Source organism: Dipodomys spectabilis, unplaced genomic scaffold (assembly GCF_019054845.1).
Source record: "Dipodomys spectabilis isolate Male_0828 unplaced genomic scaffold, ASM1905484v1 ptg000018l, whole genome shotgun sequence".
Classification (NCBI taxonomy): domain Eukaryota; kingdom Metazoa; phylum Chordata; class Mammalia; order Rodentia; family Heteromyidae; genus Dipodomys; species Dipodomys spectabilis.
This window is the reverse complement of record NW_024870695.1, coordinates 14788592-14806529: the sequence shown is the minus strand read 5'-3', so window position 1 is coordinate 14806529 and position 17938 is coordinate 14788592. Positions and strand designations below refer to the sequence as shown.

Sequence of the window (17938 nt, the reverse complement as noted above, 5' to 3'; positions counted from 1 at the left end):
GTTCAGGCCCCACGGACTTTCCTGTCTGGGCTGGCTTTGAATTATGATCCTCAGATCTCAGCCTCCCTGAGTAGCTAGGATTACAGGCATGAGCCTCCAGCGCCTGGTTTCTTTGTTGGATTTTTTTGTTTTTGTTTTTTTGGCTTGGAGATAAGAATCTCTCACAGCTTTGAATGGGGGATTCTCAGATCTCAGCTTCCTGAGTAGCTAAGATTACATGTATGAGCCATCAATATCTGGCTCCAATCAATTTTTAAATACCTATTCAAAAAGTATTTATACTTAGGAGCTATGTCACATCTAGGCAACATGGCAGAGGGCAGAACCTCAAAGTAACTGTGTGCAAGGCCAGCAAAGGTTAAGATAACTCTGGCAGTCTTCTTGCCACCCAAAGATACCATGTTCAGTTTTTGGTTTGTTTTTTTTTTGGGGGGGTCCAGTCGTGGGGGCCTGAACTCTGGGCCTGGGCACTGTCCCTCAGCTCTTCAGCTCAAGGCTAGCACTCTACCACTTGAGCCACAGCACCACTTCCAGCTTTTTTCTTTTTGCTTATGTGGTGCTGAGGAATCGAACCCAGGGCCTCATGCATGCAAGGCAAGCACTCTACCACTGAGCCACCTTCCAGCCCCCCTTGTTCAGTTTTTGCAGTAACTACTTTTGTAACACCGATTTTCTCTACTGCATATACATCTGTGAAGAATATACTTCACAATCCTAAATTTAGTCTAAAATCTTAGGGTGATTTATGAACTTCATTACAACTGAAAATGCATAATATATCTTGTGGGTTAACTTCCACTTTCAAGAGATTGAGATTTCTTCCATTGATATTCTTCCTCCCTACCCCAAATAGGTTTTGTCTTTTCAATAGTTAGCATTTTTCTCTCAGTATATTTTTCTCCCTAACTCTGTGGTAGTGTTTTCACTGGAGTTGTTTTGTTTGCTGCCCTCTATTGGCATTTATAAACAATTTTTTGTCTAAAGAAAACTTGCCTGCTAGGTGCTGATGGCTCACACCTGTAACCCTAGCTTCTCAGGAAGCTGAAATCTGAGGATTGAGATTCAAAGCCAACCCTGGCAGGAAAGTCCATAAGACTCTTACCTCCAATAAACTACTCAGAAAAAGCCAGAAGTGGTGCTGTGGCTCAAGTGGTAGAACAATAGTCTTGAGCACAGAGAGGCTCAGGGACAGCACCCAGGCCCTGAGTTCAAATCCCAGGACTGAAAAAACAAAAACAAAAAAAACATGCTGGAGTTTCTATATACTTGACATTTTTACTTCTGTTTGCAATATCTGACTAAATCTAAAACAAATAACTCTATTCTCCCTGTTTTTGTGCATTGTAAGAGTCCTATTCTTTTCTGAAGACATATAGGAATTTATTTCCGTGTGCTTTTATTGTTTGAATTGCTCATAAAATTAGGAAGAAGGGACTAGGAAGGTGGCTCAGTGGTAGAGCGCTTGCCTTGCATGCCTGAGGCCCTGGGTTCGATTCCTCAGCACCACATAAACAAAAAGAAAAAAGCCGGAAGTGGCGCTGTGGCTCAAGTAGTAGAACGCTAGCCTTGAGCTGAAGAGCTGAGGGACAGCGCCCAGGCCCAGAGTTCAGGCCCCACGACCCGACCCCCCCAAAAAAAAAAAAATTAGGAAGAAGTAGAAACAAAAACAAATAGTATCATCACTGCCTATGAAGAGCCAAACGAATGAAGAAAAGGGAAGGAACTAATAGAATAGAGTTTCTACCTCTGCCCTCCCCCCCCCCCCCTCACATAAGTTTTTATTTCTGCTTTTGTTCTTTGGGGAGGGTGGGGTGTTTTGTTTTGTTTTTAAGACAGGCTCACTGTGTAGCCGAGGCTGGCCTTGAACTAACATCCTACCCCCACTCCTTTTGCTTTTAGTTTGTTTTTCAGCTAGAGTCTTGAGCTTTTTGCTCAGGCTGGCCTAAAACGATAATCCTCCTATTTCTGCCACACAAGTTAAAAAAAAAAAATCACAGAGAGGGAGAAAATCAAGGAAAGAATGCCATGGTCCAAAAGTACTGTACCCATTAACTGACTTGTGGAATTATAACCCCTTTGTACAACATCTTAATAATAACAAAATTTTCTAATTGCATAAAATTGAGCTAGAACATAGGACCCCAGAATCCCATCAATTACATTTCACCGTTGGTAGGTGGGTGGCTTGCAGCTCTCACACAGTGTCCTGAAGAGCTGGGAACATCTTTGGTGTAGTGGGCATTAAGCTGGCCTGCCATTCAAATCCCCCGATCCTCTCCCATTTTGTACTCTAGTATTTAACCTTTCCGGGTAGGAGAGGATCAATACAAATTCTTCATTGTTAAGAATCGATGGCTGTCCTGTGTGCCATCTCGTCTTGCTGAGAAGCCCAGTAAATCTCTGCTGTATTTGTAAAGCTGGGTGTGTCATCTTCAGTGGCTTTCATTTTTAATGCCGATCACTTTGGTTTCCATTCCCCAGGGGTTTGCAGATAAATCTTGGCGTACATACATGTTCAGGGTCTACAAATGCGGTGCTGGAAAAGGCCAGCCCACCCAGAATTTAGTCATAATGGATGAGACATCCCTATGGTTTCACTTAAAGACTGAGCTATTGGTTTTGGTATTTATCAGTGATTACCTCATAGGAGGACCTGGAAGGGAGGTATTGGGACCAAATTCCCACTTGACCGGGGAGGCCAAAATATGAGTCGTAAGGCAGAAGCATGCTGGCTGACTCAGGCACTCCAATAAATCAGCAGAGATATCTGTTCCTTCAAACGCATCATTGAGAAAAAGGCAGTAGATGTTTTAGTTCTTTTATTTTCTTTGTGCACATCTCGGGGCTTGATCTCAGTGTCTGAGTGCTATCATGTGGAAGGCTAGCACACTATCACTTGAGCCTTAGCTCCAACTCTGCGTGTTTGGTGGTAATTGGAGATGGCCGGCCACTGGTAGCTCACACTTGTAAATCTTAGCTACTCAGGAGGCTGAGATAGATCTGAGGATGGCAGTTCAAAGCCAGCCTAGGCAGGAATGTCCATGACACTTTTTTTTTTTTTGTCGGTTGTGGGGCTTGAACTCTGGGCCTGGGCGCTGTCCCTCAACTCTTCAGCTCAAGGCGAGCACTCTACCACTTGAGCTACAGCGCCACTTCCGGTTTTCTGGTGGTTTATTGGAGATAGGAGTCTCACGGTCTCTCCTGCCCGGGCTGGCTTTGAACCGCGATCCTCAGATCTCAGCCTCCTGAGTAGCTAGGATTACAGGCGTGAGCCACCAGCGCCCGGCTTCCATGACACTTTTTATCTCCAATTAACCACCAGAAAACCAGAAGTGGCATTGAGGCCCAAAGTGTAGAGTGCTAGCCTTGAGCACAAAAGAGCTTAGAGATAGTGCCCAGGCTGGGAGTTCAAGCCCTATGACCAATGGAAAAAAAAAATGATTTCATGGACTTTCCTGCTTAGACTGGATTTGAACCCTTATCCTCAAATCTCATGAACCACCAATGCTCGGCTAGCACTAGATTTTTTTTTTTTAGATGCAAAAAAGTCTGGTAGAGCCAGGCACCAGTAGCTCACGCCTATAATCCTAGCTACTCAGGAGGCTGAGATCTGAGGATCATGGTTCAAAGCCAACCCAGGCAGGAAAGGCCATAAGACACTTTATCACCAATTAACCATCAGAAAACCAGAAGTAAAGCTGTGGTTCAAATGGTAGAGCCTTGAGCAAAAGAGCTCAGGGACAGTTCCCAGGCCCCAAGTTCAAGCACTACCACCAAAATTTTTTTTTTTTTTTTTTTTTGGGTCCAGTCGTGGGGCCTGAACTCTGGGCTTGAGCGCTGTCCCTCAGCTCTTCAGCTCAAGGCTAGCACTCTACCACTTGAGCCACAGCGCCACTTCCAGCTTTTTTCTTTTTGCTTATGTGGTGCTGAGGAATCGAACCCAGGGCCTCAGGCATGCAAGGCAAGCGCTCTACCACTAAGCCAACTTCCCAGCCCTACCACCAAAATTTTTTAAAGTCTGGTAGGAAACATCTTTGTGATATTTATTTACAAACCAACTAAAAGATACCTGGCTTCTTTTCTTTTACTTATAAGTAAATATAGCATCATATTGTTGAACGGCTTCCTATTAGGAGTAAGCAGTAAATATTTAATGTTAGTTAATGATCTCCTTCTCCCATAGTCCTTTGCCCATGCTGAAAGTTTGGCTGTATCTCATCTGGAAACCCCCTGAACCTTACGTTTTCTAGGGGCCATATTAGAATCCTAGTTTCCATTTGCAGCAAATATGTGGCTCCTTGGAAAAGATGGAGTTCTTTTAACTTTGATTTCTCTTCTCTTTGATCAGTGGACTATGCCAGTTATTATCAAGGCCTATGGGATTGCCATGGTGACCAGCCAGATGAACTGTCCTTCCAGCGAGGTGACCTCATCCGTGTTCTGAGTAAGGTAAGGACATACAGCATGGGCTTTGTGCCCACAATTTGCTCACTCTTGGTGGTGTACTCTCCAATGCCAGAATAATTCGAGGTTGGCACACTTCAGCATGCATATTACCTATCTTCCACACACATAGAATGAATTGCCATTTGTTTGTAATTGCTAGGGATAACTTTAATAAAAAGTTCAGATTCAAGAATCAATTTTCAGGATCTGGGAAGGTGGCTCAGTGGTAGAGTGCTTGCCTTGCATGCATAACCCTGGGTTTGATTCCCCAGCACTACATTAAGCAGAAAAAGCTGGAAGTGGTGCTGTGGCTCAAGTGGTAGAGTGCTAGCCTTGAGCTGAAGAGCTGAGGGACAGCGCCCAGGCCCAGAGTTCAGGCCCCATAACAATCAATTTTCAAATTTAAAAACTCAGTTGACAGAAGACTAAGAGTGTGCATAATCAAGATCTGATCTTTTTCAAGGACTATGTGATGTGATACTTTAAGGTCATCACTATGTACATTATTTATCACCATATAATACTCCTGAAAACATTCTGGCTAGGTAAGCTGCCTGCTTATTTCATTTATAGATAAACAAGACTGTAATATAATTACCTCTGGGGGAGGAGTCCAAGTTAGTTACCTCAATTGGTTTGAGCAAATGCTGATAAGGCCAAGATAGTGAACCCAATCACACACAGGCCAGCCAACTTTATTCTTTCCTCAGCCATAAGTTAACCCCTCGATTCAGGTGACCATCTCATAACAGTGCCCTTGAGCATAAAAGAACAGCGGTGGGGTTTTTTTGTTTTCTTTTTTGGTTTTTTGTTTGTTTGTTTGTTGGTTGGTAGGTCGTGGGGCTTGAACTCTGGGCTTGAGCGCTGTCCCTACACTCTTCAGCTCAAGGAGAGGGCTCTATCCCTTGAACCACAGCTCCACTTCGGGTTTTCTAGTGGTTAATTGGAGGTAAGAGTCTCAAGGACTTTCCTGTCCAAGCTGGCTTTGAGCCACAATCTCAGCCTCCTGAGTAGCTAGGATTATAGGCATGAACCACCGGCGCCTGGCCAAGAACAGTGTTTTAAAAAATATATTATTACCAATCCGTCACTAATATGAAAACAATTCTCAACCCCTATGGCCTATAGTTTGAGACATAAGCATCAACCTTGCAAAGAAAGGCCACGCATATTGTATAGGGCAGACTAAGAAAACAGGTTCTGTTCATAAAAGAACTTATTGAAAAGGCCTCTCCCGACCAAGTTCTAGATATTCACCTCTGTAATCATACCATTCAAGAGGATGAGATCTGAGGTCTGTGGTTCAAAGCCATCCTGGGCAGAAAAGTCCAGGAGACTCTTATCTTGAATTAAACTTCTGGCAAAAAGCCAGAAGTTGGGGTGTGACTCAAATGGTAAAATGCCAGTGTTAAGTGAAAAAGCCAAGCAAAAGTGTGAGGCCCTGAATTCAAGCCCCAGTATTGGCACAGGAAAGAAAAAAAAAAAAGGTCCCTCTCTATGTATCCAATCCAGATCTAATATGTGTGTGTGTGTGTATGTGTGTGTGTGTGTGTGTGTGTGTGTGTGTGTGTGTGTGAATAGGTCCACTTTTTTTTTTTTTTTGGTCAAGTTGTGGAGCTTGAACTCAGGGCCTGGGTACTGTCCCTGAGCTCTTCAGCTCAAGGCTAGCACTCTACCACTTTGAGCCACAGCACAACTTTCAGTTTTCTGGTGGTTAATTGGAGATAAGAGTTTCTTGCCCAGGCTGGCTTCAAACTGTGATCCTCAGATCTCAGCCTCCTGAGTAGCTAGAATTAATAGGCATGAGCCATTATCTCCTGAACACTTTGTTGTTTAAGTGCTGAGTATGTTGATTCCTTGAAGAAAAACAGAAAATGTCTTTGTGTTGTCAACCATTATTTCCCATTTGTTCGACGGATGCTACCACAAAGGCCAAGGGTTGGTTTAGGTTGGGTTTGAAATATGCCATAAGCTCCTTAGGAAACAGATCAAGGTCCTGTTCACTCTTTCCAATACATCAGGCCTCTTTAAACAGGGACTGCATTCAGAACTAACTCTTTTCAGGAGAGGGGGAGACCTGCAAGCCTGCAGAATGAGATGGCAAATGTTTTAGCGATTTCTCCTGGATCCCTAACTCAGCACCACCCTCGTGCCATTTCCTTGCAGCTCCAATACACCAAGAATAAATTGGAAGCAAAGAAGGGAGTGGACATTGGCCTGATTGGTATTTCAAATGCCCGAAAGCAAGGTTTGCCGTGTAATAGAATTTGTGTACATTACCACACTGGCATTACAGGGTAATCGAGTTATTCACTCAGGTGTGACCAGGCCTCTGTTTGCCCAGAGCCTGCAGGTGAACAAATTAACTGTTTACATTGTCTGGAGGTGCCTGCAGCAGGAGGGAGAAAACAGAGCTGGCTGTCTGCTGGCCTTCTCTCAGTCTTGATTATATTTTGTTTGTTTTGCATGTCTTTTGCCTTTGTTAATGGCTTCTCACTGGGGGTCCCTTTCCTCCGGTCAAAGCTAAGGTATTGTGAAGAATCTCAAAGAATATAGAGGAACCAACCCCACTTGTTTAAAAAGAAGAAGAAGAAAGAAAGAAAGAAACCTCTCAGCAGGGCGCCAGTGGCTCACACCTGTAATCCTAGCTACTCTGGAGACTCGGATCTGAGGATCGTGGATTGAAGCCAGCCTGGGCCGAAAAGTGCCCGTGAGACTCTTATCTCCAATTAACCACTCAAAAACTGGAAGTAGAGGGCTGGGAAGGTGGCTCAGTGGTAGAGCGCTTGCCTTGCATGCTCAAGGCCCTGGGTTCGATTCCTCAGCACCACATAAGCAAAAAGAAAAAAGCCGGAAGTGGCGCTGTGGTTCAAGTGGTAGAGCACTAGCCTTGAGCTGAAGAGCTGAGGGACAGCGCCCAGGCCCAGAGTTCAGGCCCCACGACCGGACCAAAAAAAAAAAAAACTGGAAGTAGAGCTGCGGCTCCAAGTGGTAGTGTGCTAGCCTTGAGCAAAAAGAGCACAGGGACAGAGTCCAGACCCTGAGTTCAAGTCTCACAACTGACCAAAAACCAACCAAACAAACAAACAAAACAACAACCCTCTCTCTTCCCCTCCTCCATTACTAAAAGAAACGATACCAGAGTTAAATTCAGTGAAACTACCTTTCTGCCCTGATTCTATCAACTTGTTTCTCTGCTATTCTGGAAGGTTCAAGTCCATTTTTATCCCTTACCATTAGAATATCCCATTTTTTTCCCACCATAAACCATACCAGAACCCTCCTTCCCTCCAGGAAGAGTTGAGAAGTTGTATAGTTCGAGAGATCTTTCTCTTAAGCTTCACTCGAATTAACATTGACTTGAGAAGATTCTCAAACTGGATTTACCTGGATTCTGTTACCTTACTCAGAGTACTTGGACAAGAAGGAAGTGAAAATGACTTCCTCTATGAAGTACAAACCAGCCAGTTCAGCAGATAGAAGGGGGAAAAAAAGAGATTCCATTACCATTTAGAAATCCAGTTGTTTCTGCCCTCCAGAATTGTTTCTCATATGGATTCTAAATTTATTCCACGTTAGCCCCATCTGGCTTCCTTCGTTAAAGCTGCCGCCTGCCTCTCACATCTGGAGGGGCAGAACAAACTCAAGTTATCTATCTAGAAAGGTCCTCCAGGTGCTGGTGGCTCATGCCTGTAATCCTAGCTACTCAGGAGGCTGAGATCTGAGGATGGCAGTTCAAAGCCATTCTGGGCAGGAAAGTCTGTGAGTCTCTTATCTCCCATGCACCACCAAAAAGCTGGAAATGGAGCTGTGGCTCAAGTGATAGAACACTAGCATTGAGCAAAAAAGCTCAGGAACAGAACCCAGGCTCTGAGTTCAAGCCTTAGATCGAAAGAAAGAAAGAAAGAAAGAAGGGAAGGAAGGAAGGAAGGAAGGGAAGGGAGAGAGAGAGGGAAAGAAAGAAAGGAAGGAAGGAAGGAAGGGAGAGAGAGAGGGAAAGAAAGAAAGAAAGAAAGAAAGGAATGAAGGAAAAAGAAAGAAAGAGAGGGAGCAAGAAAGGGAGGGGGAGGGAGGGAGGAAAGGAAGGAAAGAAAGGAAGGAAGGAGAAAGAAAGAAAGAGAGAGAGAGAGGAAGCGAGAAAGGGAGGGGGGGAGGGAGGGAAGGAAGAAAGGAAGGAAGAAAGGAAGGAAGGAAGGAAGGAGGGAAGGAAGGAAAGGAGGGAGGGAGGGAAGGAGGGAGGGAGGGAGGGAGGAAAGGAAAGAGAAAAAGGAAGGGAGGTTCCATGTTTCTTTTCTCTCTGGCCAGAGAACCTTTGCCAAGCTAGTTAGGCCTCTGTTTAGAAAGCTGGGCGTGTCTGTTTCCCTGAGAAAGGCAAGATGCCACTACACAGTTCACCTTACCTGGCCTTATTTCCTCTCCTGTAAGACAAGGAGTTGTGCCAGATAGCATAGATCTAAGGTTCCACCTCAGACATTCCTGTGGTAAGCGTGTGGGCCTGACTGCCAAACCAGTAAAGTCCCACGCCTAGCTATATATTCACTTTAATTAAGTGCTCAGTTTAAAAACAAATCGGCAACAAAAATTTCAAAATACCAGCTATTTTATCTTCAACCCTCAGATACAACTGTTTTAGTGTGTGTGTGTGTGTGTGTGTGTGTGTGTGTGTGTGTGTGTGTGTGTGTGTGTGTGTGTGTTGTGAAGGAGATAACCCAGGGCCTCACCACTAAGTGAAATCCCTGTTCCCTTGAAAAGAGATGTTGTCTAGGGGAAATGGGGCTGGAGGAAGGAAGGCCTCTGCGTGAGGAAGCAGGGTTGAGCAGGCAGGAAGGGAAAGAAGTCAGCTTTACTCGTGGGCCCTTACAGACACACAGGTATGAGCTCATCTTGAATCCTAGAGTCCTAACCATCTTTAGGGGGATCATTGCATCTTGCCCTGGGCATGAATGGTCCCCAAAGGAGAGAGATGAATCTTTTATTTGAAAGAAATAAATGACGGAGCAAGAACAATGCACCCCAACCAAAAGCCCATTGCCTGTCTTGTTCTCAAGGAAACAAGTAACAACATCTGGATTATTCGTGTGACACCCCCCCTCTCCAGGGAAGAAAAAAAAATCACTTAAGTTTACTAATCTTCCATTTACTCAGCTATAAAAATCAGGATAGTTTCCAGTCAGACTTCTTCCATCAGAAATTTTGTGTGAAGTATGTGGTACCCAAGAAATGGAAATTAGGCCGGGCGCTGGTGGCTCACGCCTGTAATCCTAGCTACTCAGGAGGCTGAGATCTGAGAATCGCGGTTCAAAGCCAGCCCGGGCAGGAGAGACCGTGAGACTCCTATCTCCAATAAACCAGCAGAAAACCGGAAGTGGTGCTGTAGCTCAAGTGGTAGAGCGCTCGCCTTGAGCTGAAGAGCTGAGGGACAGCGCCCAGGCCCAGAGTTCAAGCCCCACGACTGACAAAAAAAAAAAAAAAAAGAAATGGAAATTAGTATAATCCACACCAATAAAATAAAATAAGCCTTTTGGAGCAGTGGATTCATACTCAGTGTTCAATAAATTATGGTGAATTGAGGTGAGAGAGGTGGGTAGAGTGAGTGGGGAATAGTCCACATACCAAGAACAGATTCTTTTATTTTAATTAATTAATTGATTTTGCCAGTCCTGGGGCTTGGAGGGTCTGGGCACCGTCCTTGGGCTTCTTTTTTGCTCAAAGTTAGCACTCAGCACCACTTCGGGCTGTTTCTGTTTGTGTGATACTAAGGAATCAAACCCAGGGCTTCATGCATGCTAGGCAAGCACTCTATCACTAAGCCATGTTCCCAGCCCTTCATACAGATTCTTCTAAGAGCATTAAAAGCTCTGACTTGGATGTAGAGCATTCCCCAGTGAAGAGCCCTTCATGAAAACCTACAGTATCTTTCCTGTTCTGGGAGTTTCATCACTGATGTCTGATCTGGTTTCCCAACTCCCCTTGCAGGAGAGGCCAGTGCCACATATCCAAACTCCAAAACAGGAATCAGAGCAGAGTCAGCAGAGGGGCCCCCCGCCGCCCTCCTGCAACACATCCGTCCATTCCTGGGCCCCATGCAGCTTCATTCCCACTTAATTCACTGGCTTCCAATTCGAGTCCTAAAATATATTAACGGGAGATTTTTTAATAAGGAAGCAGATCTGAGCATCGCTGCTTTTCTCTTTAGACCTACATAATTCTGAACAGCTTTTTTTTTTTTTTTTTCCTGGTAAGAGACTAAGCTGCTGCTGCTTCTTCCTCCCTAGAGCAGGAGCCAGGCCACAGCTCAGGCCACAGTGGGGTGCTTAGCACTCTTCAGTGACTCCAGATTGTGAGGCTGGTGCAGGTCTTGTCATATGAAACCGATGGTTCCGGAGAGCCTGCCTCTCATAAATGACTTCCCACGATGCCAGGGACCACCGCAGAATTCAAGTTTGAATAGAGCAGGGGGGGGGGGGGGGAAAGGTGTTTGAAAGGCCTGTTCACTCAGCTGCATTTTAATTTCCTTTTCAATCTTGTCCCAATTAATTTCACAGAATTAATCTCACAGAAGCAAACTCGGCAGCGCCGAAGCTGTGGTTTTAGTGTGGCGGTCGCTCTGCCTGAACATGAAATAGGAGCTCATATAAAAATCCATCTGCTGTGTTTGAAATACACACCGGCTGCTGCTCAGTCCTGTCTGACATTTCAAACATCAACAGCGGTGCGGGGGAGGGGAGTAATTTGGGGGTTAGTGACCATCAGTACTTGGCAGGAATTCAACAACAGGTGTACTCCAAAAATCCATTCAGCCTGGGCACCAGGCATGACAGGGCAGGAGCTGAATCACCCTCCATGCAAACTCACTGAGCCCTGGCTTTGTTCCTTATATCTGTGGCACACGAGGCCTGTGGACTAGCACCACCAGGGTCACTTTCTAAGTAGGAGATTGAGAGGCATGAAACTTGTATTTGGAGCCAGGCACCCATGGTTTACACCTGTAATCCTTGCTACTCAGGAGGCTCAGGTCTGAGGATCATAGTTCAAGTGCAGCCTGAGCTGGAAGGTCCATGAGACTCTTACCTCTAATTAACTACTAAAAAGCCATAAGTGGTAGAACTATGACTCAAATAATAGAAGGAACAGTGCCAGGCCATGAGTTCAAGCTCCAGTGCTACCACCAAATAAAAGAGAGAGAGAAAGAGGGAGGAAGGAAGGAAGGAAGGAAGGAAGGAAGGAAGGAAGGAAGGAAGGAAGGAAGGAAGGAAGGAAGGAAGGAAGGAAGAAAGGAAGTTGAACCAGACTTCCTGCTTTCTAGTCTCTCCCTAGGAGAACACCGCTTTCTAAATAACAAAAGTATTTCTCCCACTATTTGAGATAACTCTTAAATAATTGCCCACTGGAAAAGTAAGCCTCCTGTTTATTCAATTTATGGTAGGAATGTGAGCTGTCGAACTGATAAATGCAAATAAAGGAGAAGGGAAAAACAAACAAATGAAAAAAATTTAAAAAACAGGAAGTCTTTCTCAATGGACTGGAAAGAAGAGGTCCCCGCATGAGTTTACAGAGCACTGATAGAGGAGGACTCATCTGTTGAGCCCAAGTGTGTCTTTCATGAAATGATTCTAGGATCCTCTGAGGCTTTGTTTAGTGCCTCGTTTCCATGGTACTCAGTTCTACAGCATCAAGTTGGGTACCACTTACAGTTGATACTTACCTGATGGCTTAGTAGAGTGCGAAAGTATTCCATGACCCAAGCAAATCAGACTTTCCACTGATGCAAACTTTCCTTACAAACAAGGTCCAGTTTACCATAGAATACAAGGTGCTCTCAAATGGCCATGAGCCTCATATAGACACCAATGGAGGTCATATGAAGGGAAATTGCTTAAACTCAGACTTATCCTGCTCCAAACCCAGTGTCCAGTCATCTGAATATAGCAGGGCCTTCCTAGCACACCTGGATAATGTTAGCATTACAATGTTTGCTACAGTAAGATTTTTTTTATTTGTTTGTTTGTTTGTTCCATGGGGCTTGAACTCAGGGCCTGGGCACTGTCCCTGATCTCTTTCGCTCAAGGCTAGTGCTCTACCACTTTGAGCCACAGCTCCACTTCCATTTTTCTGGTGGTTCATTGGAGATAAAGAATCTCATGGACTTTACTGCCTAGGCTGGCTTTGAACCATGATCCTCAGATCTCAGCCTCCTGAGTAGCTAGAATTACAGTTGTGAGCCACCACTGCCCGGCTACAATGGAATTTTTAAACCCAGTTTTCTCCCTACATAAGCCCTCAGAGGACTATTTAAGAATATGGACCTTTCCCCTCCCTTGACCCCATCCTCTACAAAAGATTTGTATATTGAAAAAAAAAAATCTTAATGTAGGAATATACTTCCTCTTTTAAGTATGCTTAGTAGAATGTGACAACCGCCCTCATAAAAATAGATACGTTAAGTCCTTCAATTGCTTTAAATGAAGGAAAGTTTATTTTTTATTTATTTTTTTAAGTTTTCAGGGCTCTGAGGGAAAGGAGGTGTTTGGTGACATCTAGTGTCCATTCAGGACTTCCTCAGGCACCAGACCTTCTGCTTAGCAGAGTGGGGGGATGGGTAGGGAGTATTTGGGAGGTAATTTGGGGCAGTAAGTGGGGGAAATATAGGCCTGGAGCACAGATTGCCCAAACTGTAAGATGAAACTGATCCATGGCTGTCAAAGAGCTATTATTCACCTCTGACCTCACCAAAAGGGGCAGATGGGGGCGGGGGGGGGGGGGGGGATGCGGGAAATACCATTGGAAAATATCTTTGTTTCTTATTTATGATGGTTCAGAAGAGAAACAGAAGCTGTCCCCACCACCCCCATCTCATGTTAACAAGCAGGTCAACACTGTGCCGTGCTGACGAAGATGATGATGGTGGTGGTGGTTTCTCTCATTAATAACCCCTAGGGGAGGCGATAGTGTTAGAGGATGCAGTGGCGCGGGGTCAGCTGCAAGGCAACGGTCATACACCGGTCAGATTCAGTAGAGGCCATTCCTTTCCCCCAGACAGGAACCAATCGTCTAGAACAAACCCTGGCAGCCTCATTCCTTCCAGGTAATTTTTATAAATGAGGGGACACCCATTCCAAGAGAGGACAAAAGGGAGAGGAGGGTGTTTACGCCTGCGTGCATATGCATGCTTGGTAACCAACTAACAAGGGGCCCAATGGCACCACAACCCTACCTGTGAATTCTGGCTATTTATTCGAAACATCATTAAAAAAGAATTACAACTGGCATTTTCTTCTTCTATCCCCTTATTCTGAAGCGGTGGTCTTCAACAGGACCTCTACACTTCAATCAGGTGGAGAGACCCACAGCCAAATAATTCATTCCAAGACCCAGACAGATATGTTTATCTAGAACCACCTAAGCCATGACAGGGTTAGGTTAATGCTCAGAATCACCGGATGCTTTACAAACTCCCAGTGTTAAAAAAAAAAAAAATTCCAGCCATTTATTTTTGCAGTGAATTTATAACAAATGCTGTTAAAGGCTTCGTCTTTTGACAGAGGTAATAATAAATTCACTGTTAAAGGCGGCAGTTTAATTCCTTATACCTCCAATACTGCACAGAATAAACCATATTCATCACTGAGTAATTTTTTACCACATAAATCTTTAAAACTAACCGGTGAAGGCTGTTGAGACTGAAATATTGTGAATTTATTAGATATGCCCATGTAGTATTGGATTCAGAGGTTTCCATACGAATATATTACGAAGAAAATTTGTGTCTTTAACTGTGACATTTCTTCCATTTCCCCACCGCCAGTATTATACCAAGCAGCTCCTCCAGAGTCAACTGCACGTTTATGAGACAGAGATTTAGTAATAAACTCCTCACTAATCTGCCAAAGAGGCTGGATGACATTTCAGCGACATGCCCTATTTAAAAGGAGTCGAGAAAGCTTTGTTTCCGTGTAATTATTTTCTCAAAAAGAACTCAGCCTTCCCAAACCTCTCCTGCCAAGGTCTCTTAGAATTAAATGGATTCCGCTCTCCAACCAAACTTGCCAAATATTGGAACAAATGATAACCTCATCTCAAAAACACAGGGCAGTAATTTCTATGCAAGTTTTAAGATGTGTTGGGGTGGAGGGCCGGGTTAGGGTAATTGATTAGAACATAGCTGGAATTCGAAGGCACTCACAGACATACGGTACTTAAGGCTAATAAAAAGACCATATTGATTCTCAGGCTAGACATTATAGACAATGATTTCAGAAAACTTGCTTTTTAAAAAATTTTCATCTTGATGTAGGACACATTAAAGATATAATTAAGTCCTCAGACTGAACCAAAAACATCCTTTTGCTGTAATATACTAATTTTAAGTGAAAATCTATGCCTGGTAGAGGAGAATGTGCTGAACTTTTCTCATGTTTGCTAATAAAGTAACATTTAAGTTAACCAATGAATTCAATCAAATTGTAGCTCCAGTTGCACCAAGAAAACATGAATGTGGCTAAATTGAAAACAATTCTTGTGTGTGTGTGTGTGTGTCAGTTCTAGGGCTTGAACTCAGGGCCTGGGGGCTGCCCCTGAACTTTTTCCCTAGCACTTGAGCCAAACTCCACTTCCAGCTTTTTGGTAGTTAATTGGAGATAAGAGTCTCACAGACTTTCTTTCCCAGGCTGGCTTCAAACCTTGATCCTCAGATCTCATCCCCCTAAGTGGTTAAAATTACAGGCATGAACCACCAGCACCTGTCTTATTTTTCTTTTAAATGCATAAACTTGTTTCCTCTTTTTAGCAAAGACATCCAGTGGTTTCTCTGTTCCTATTACTATTGCATATTTGGGAAGAGTTTCAAATTCTAAAAACTTCCATAAAGCATTATGAACTTTATGATTCTGTTTTAATAAAATCAAATGAAAAAGGTTTCTAACTATTAAACCAAAGAGGAAAAAAAAATCCTGGCAAAATAAGATTGCAGCCCATATCAGAATAATTGTTAAAAGACAGAACCCGGCTGGAAAGATAAGCATAATACCAGCAATTAATATTCAGCATTTCACATTATAGTCAAGAGGATGTGTTTTTCTTTATGTGGCTCATAAGCTAAGAGTGTCAGGAGCCAGGTTTCTGAGCTGTCTTCTATTTTGTGCATGAGGATTAAGGAGACGAAGAAAAAAAAAATCCAGCAACAACAATCCTACTCCATCTGTAAATGAACAAACGTCTTGATTTTATAGCTATTTGCTTTGTAAAACTGAGGAATGAAGCAAAAATTACTGGATGCCTAAGTAACACTTTAATTCTGAATTCATTTACGCTATAGCTTATGTAGTTGTCACAAGCCATAATGCAGTATTTAATTAAAATAACAGAAGTGCATCTAGATATGTCCTGGGGTAGCTATCACCAAATTATAGTCTATGGCATCCGTATTTTATTTATGAAATGGCAGATTCTAAGGTGCAACTAGGCAAAGGCAAGAGCATCAACATTTTAAACTCGCATTTTTAGGAAGGTTCCTTTTAAAAAAAAAAAATTTCCCAGCTGCGTCTTTAAATATTTTTCTTCCTTCTATCTTTGTGAGGTTGGAGGACCCGGGTACTGGGGTGGGGGGGCGGAGAGGGTTAGTGGGATTGTTTTGTTGTGGGTAAAGATCTCTCTTTCTTAACTCTTGCTTTTCAACTATTGACCTCCCAAGTCTTCTGGCTGTGAAATCTGTCTGTTGTCATGGAAAGGCTTGTGCGGTTCACCGGAGCCACAGCAAGCCTGGGACTTCTTAGGCGGAACTTGGACATGGATTCTAGTAGTATAGGAAAAGGCAACCCGATTCAGGCTCTCTGTGCCTGTTCCCACACAATCCTCCTCGCACCTTTTCCCCCCCTCTGTCTATAAATACCGCTTATGGTTTACACGTTTGCTCGCCCTATTTTGTGGATGTTCACATGCAGACAAACTGCTTCTTTTCATAAACGCATAGCATCTATCTTACCCGCACCCACCATCTATCTCCTCGTTCACACTGACTGTCTCATCCACCTCCTTGTCTGCAGAATTATGTTCAGCAAGGTCCCGATTTAGAGGAAATAAATAACGAAAATGGAATGGACTGGGATAGATAATCGAAACATTCAAATTGTTATTTTTCACTGGACTTTACACCAACAGAGCATGCTAGGAACACCTAGAAAAAGGTAGTGGCTGTTTCCTAAAAGGTAACGCTCCAAGAACATTCTGACCAACTATACCTTTTTCCTGTTCCAACTGTCCTGTTGGTGGTGGTTATTTTATTTTTTGACGTTTCTAGATCTGACCATTTTGAAGTGGGAAACAACGCTGTTGCTTTCTTTCTGCTTCTTATTTATCCTGTTTATAGTGACAGGCTTCTATTTGTCATCACTGAAAAAAAGAATCCTAAGAATTATAAAACAGGAACAATCGATGCAATCGCCTTTTTTAAAGGAAAAAAAAAAAAACCACTAAGCCCTTGTGGTTGCAATATAAAGATATTTTTATAATGGTATCATTGGGTCACAGCCCAGTCCCTCAGCTGGGATCTTTTTGGAGAGAGGATTTCTTCTACACATTTGTAATTATTTTAGCCCCTTTCACAGGTCACATAAAAAGTTAATTTCAATCGCTGCTAATTTCCGTCCAACAAGAGTATGGTGCTTTAAACCACCCAAAATAATTGGATTCAAAACAAATTTAGGAAATTGAGTGTGTTAGAAAGCAAATAAAAATATCCTTTTGGTAAGGAGGAGGGTGAAAGTAGTAAAAATGGCCTTTCCCCCCCCTCTCCTTCCTTTCCCCTTCACAACTTTGCCATTAAAGTTGCACCTACAGCTAGAAGTTTGTCCGTGAAAAATGGTCATTTTGTTTCTCTGCTCAAAGAATGTTATTAAAATGCTAATTTAAAAGAAAAAGGAGTTAAATATCTAGCGATGGTGCATTCTAATTGCAACCATAATGAGCTCTCTAAATGTGCATGCCCCTGACACACACACAGAGCATAAACAGCAGTAAACAGATCATTAGTACCCGCGTTCATTTATTCTGGCGACCTTACCATGACCCCACCGAGGGTAGGGTGAAAAGCAGGTGGATCTGGCTGTGACACCCCCTAGAGGGATCCAGGAAATGAAGCTATAAGCTGTTGTCATGGAAACGCCTATGTGTGCAGATGATGTAACACACCGCCAGGCTGTAGGGCTCGGCAACTGGGACCGTTGCCCTTCCCTCTCCGGAACAATCTTGAGGATTAAATTATTCATTTCTTTAATTCACAAAGCAAAAGGAATCCTAATTTTCTTGGTGATGTGCAACTCTTTCCCATTTATCTAAGGGTCTGAAACAGGGCAACTTGTCAGCCCCTCTTTCTTCGAAACCCCCCACACTAGTTTCCCACATTCTTGTCCCAAATAAGCAGAATCTGGTCAAATCAAGTGCGGAAAGGCTCAAGAAATCTCCATTCCCAACACTGGCACGTCAAGAGAGAAATCTC

At 43.5% G+C, this 17938-nt stretch overlaps 1 protein-coding gene across 1 annotated transcript in view; it reads left to right on the top strand.

Moving 5' to 3' along the window:
* Positions 1 to 17938, top strand: part of Skap1 (src kinase associated phosphoprotein 1) — a 271966-nt gene that overhangs the window by 238916 nt on the left and 15112 nt on the right. The window contains exon 11 of the mRNA XM_042674137.1: positions 4349 to 4449. Coding sequence (XP_042530071.1) covers positions 4349 to 4449 — 101 coding nt within the window. The remainder of the gene's footprint in view (positions 1 to 4348; positions 4450 to 17938) is intronic.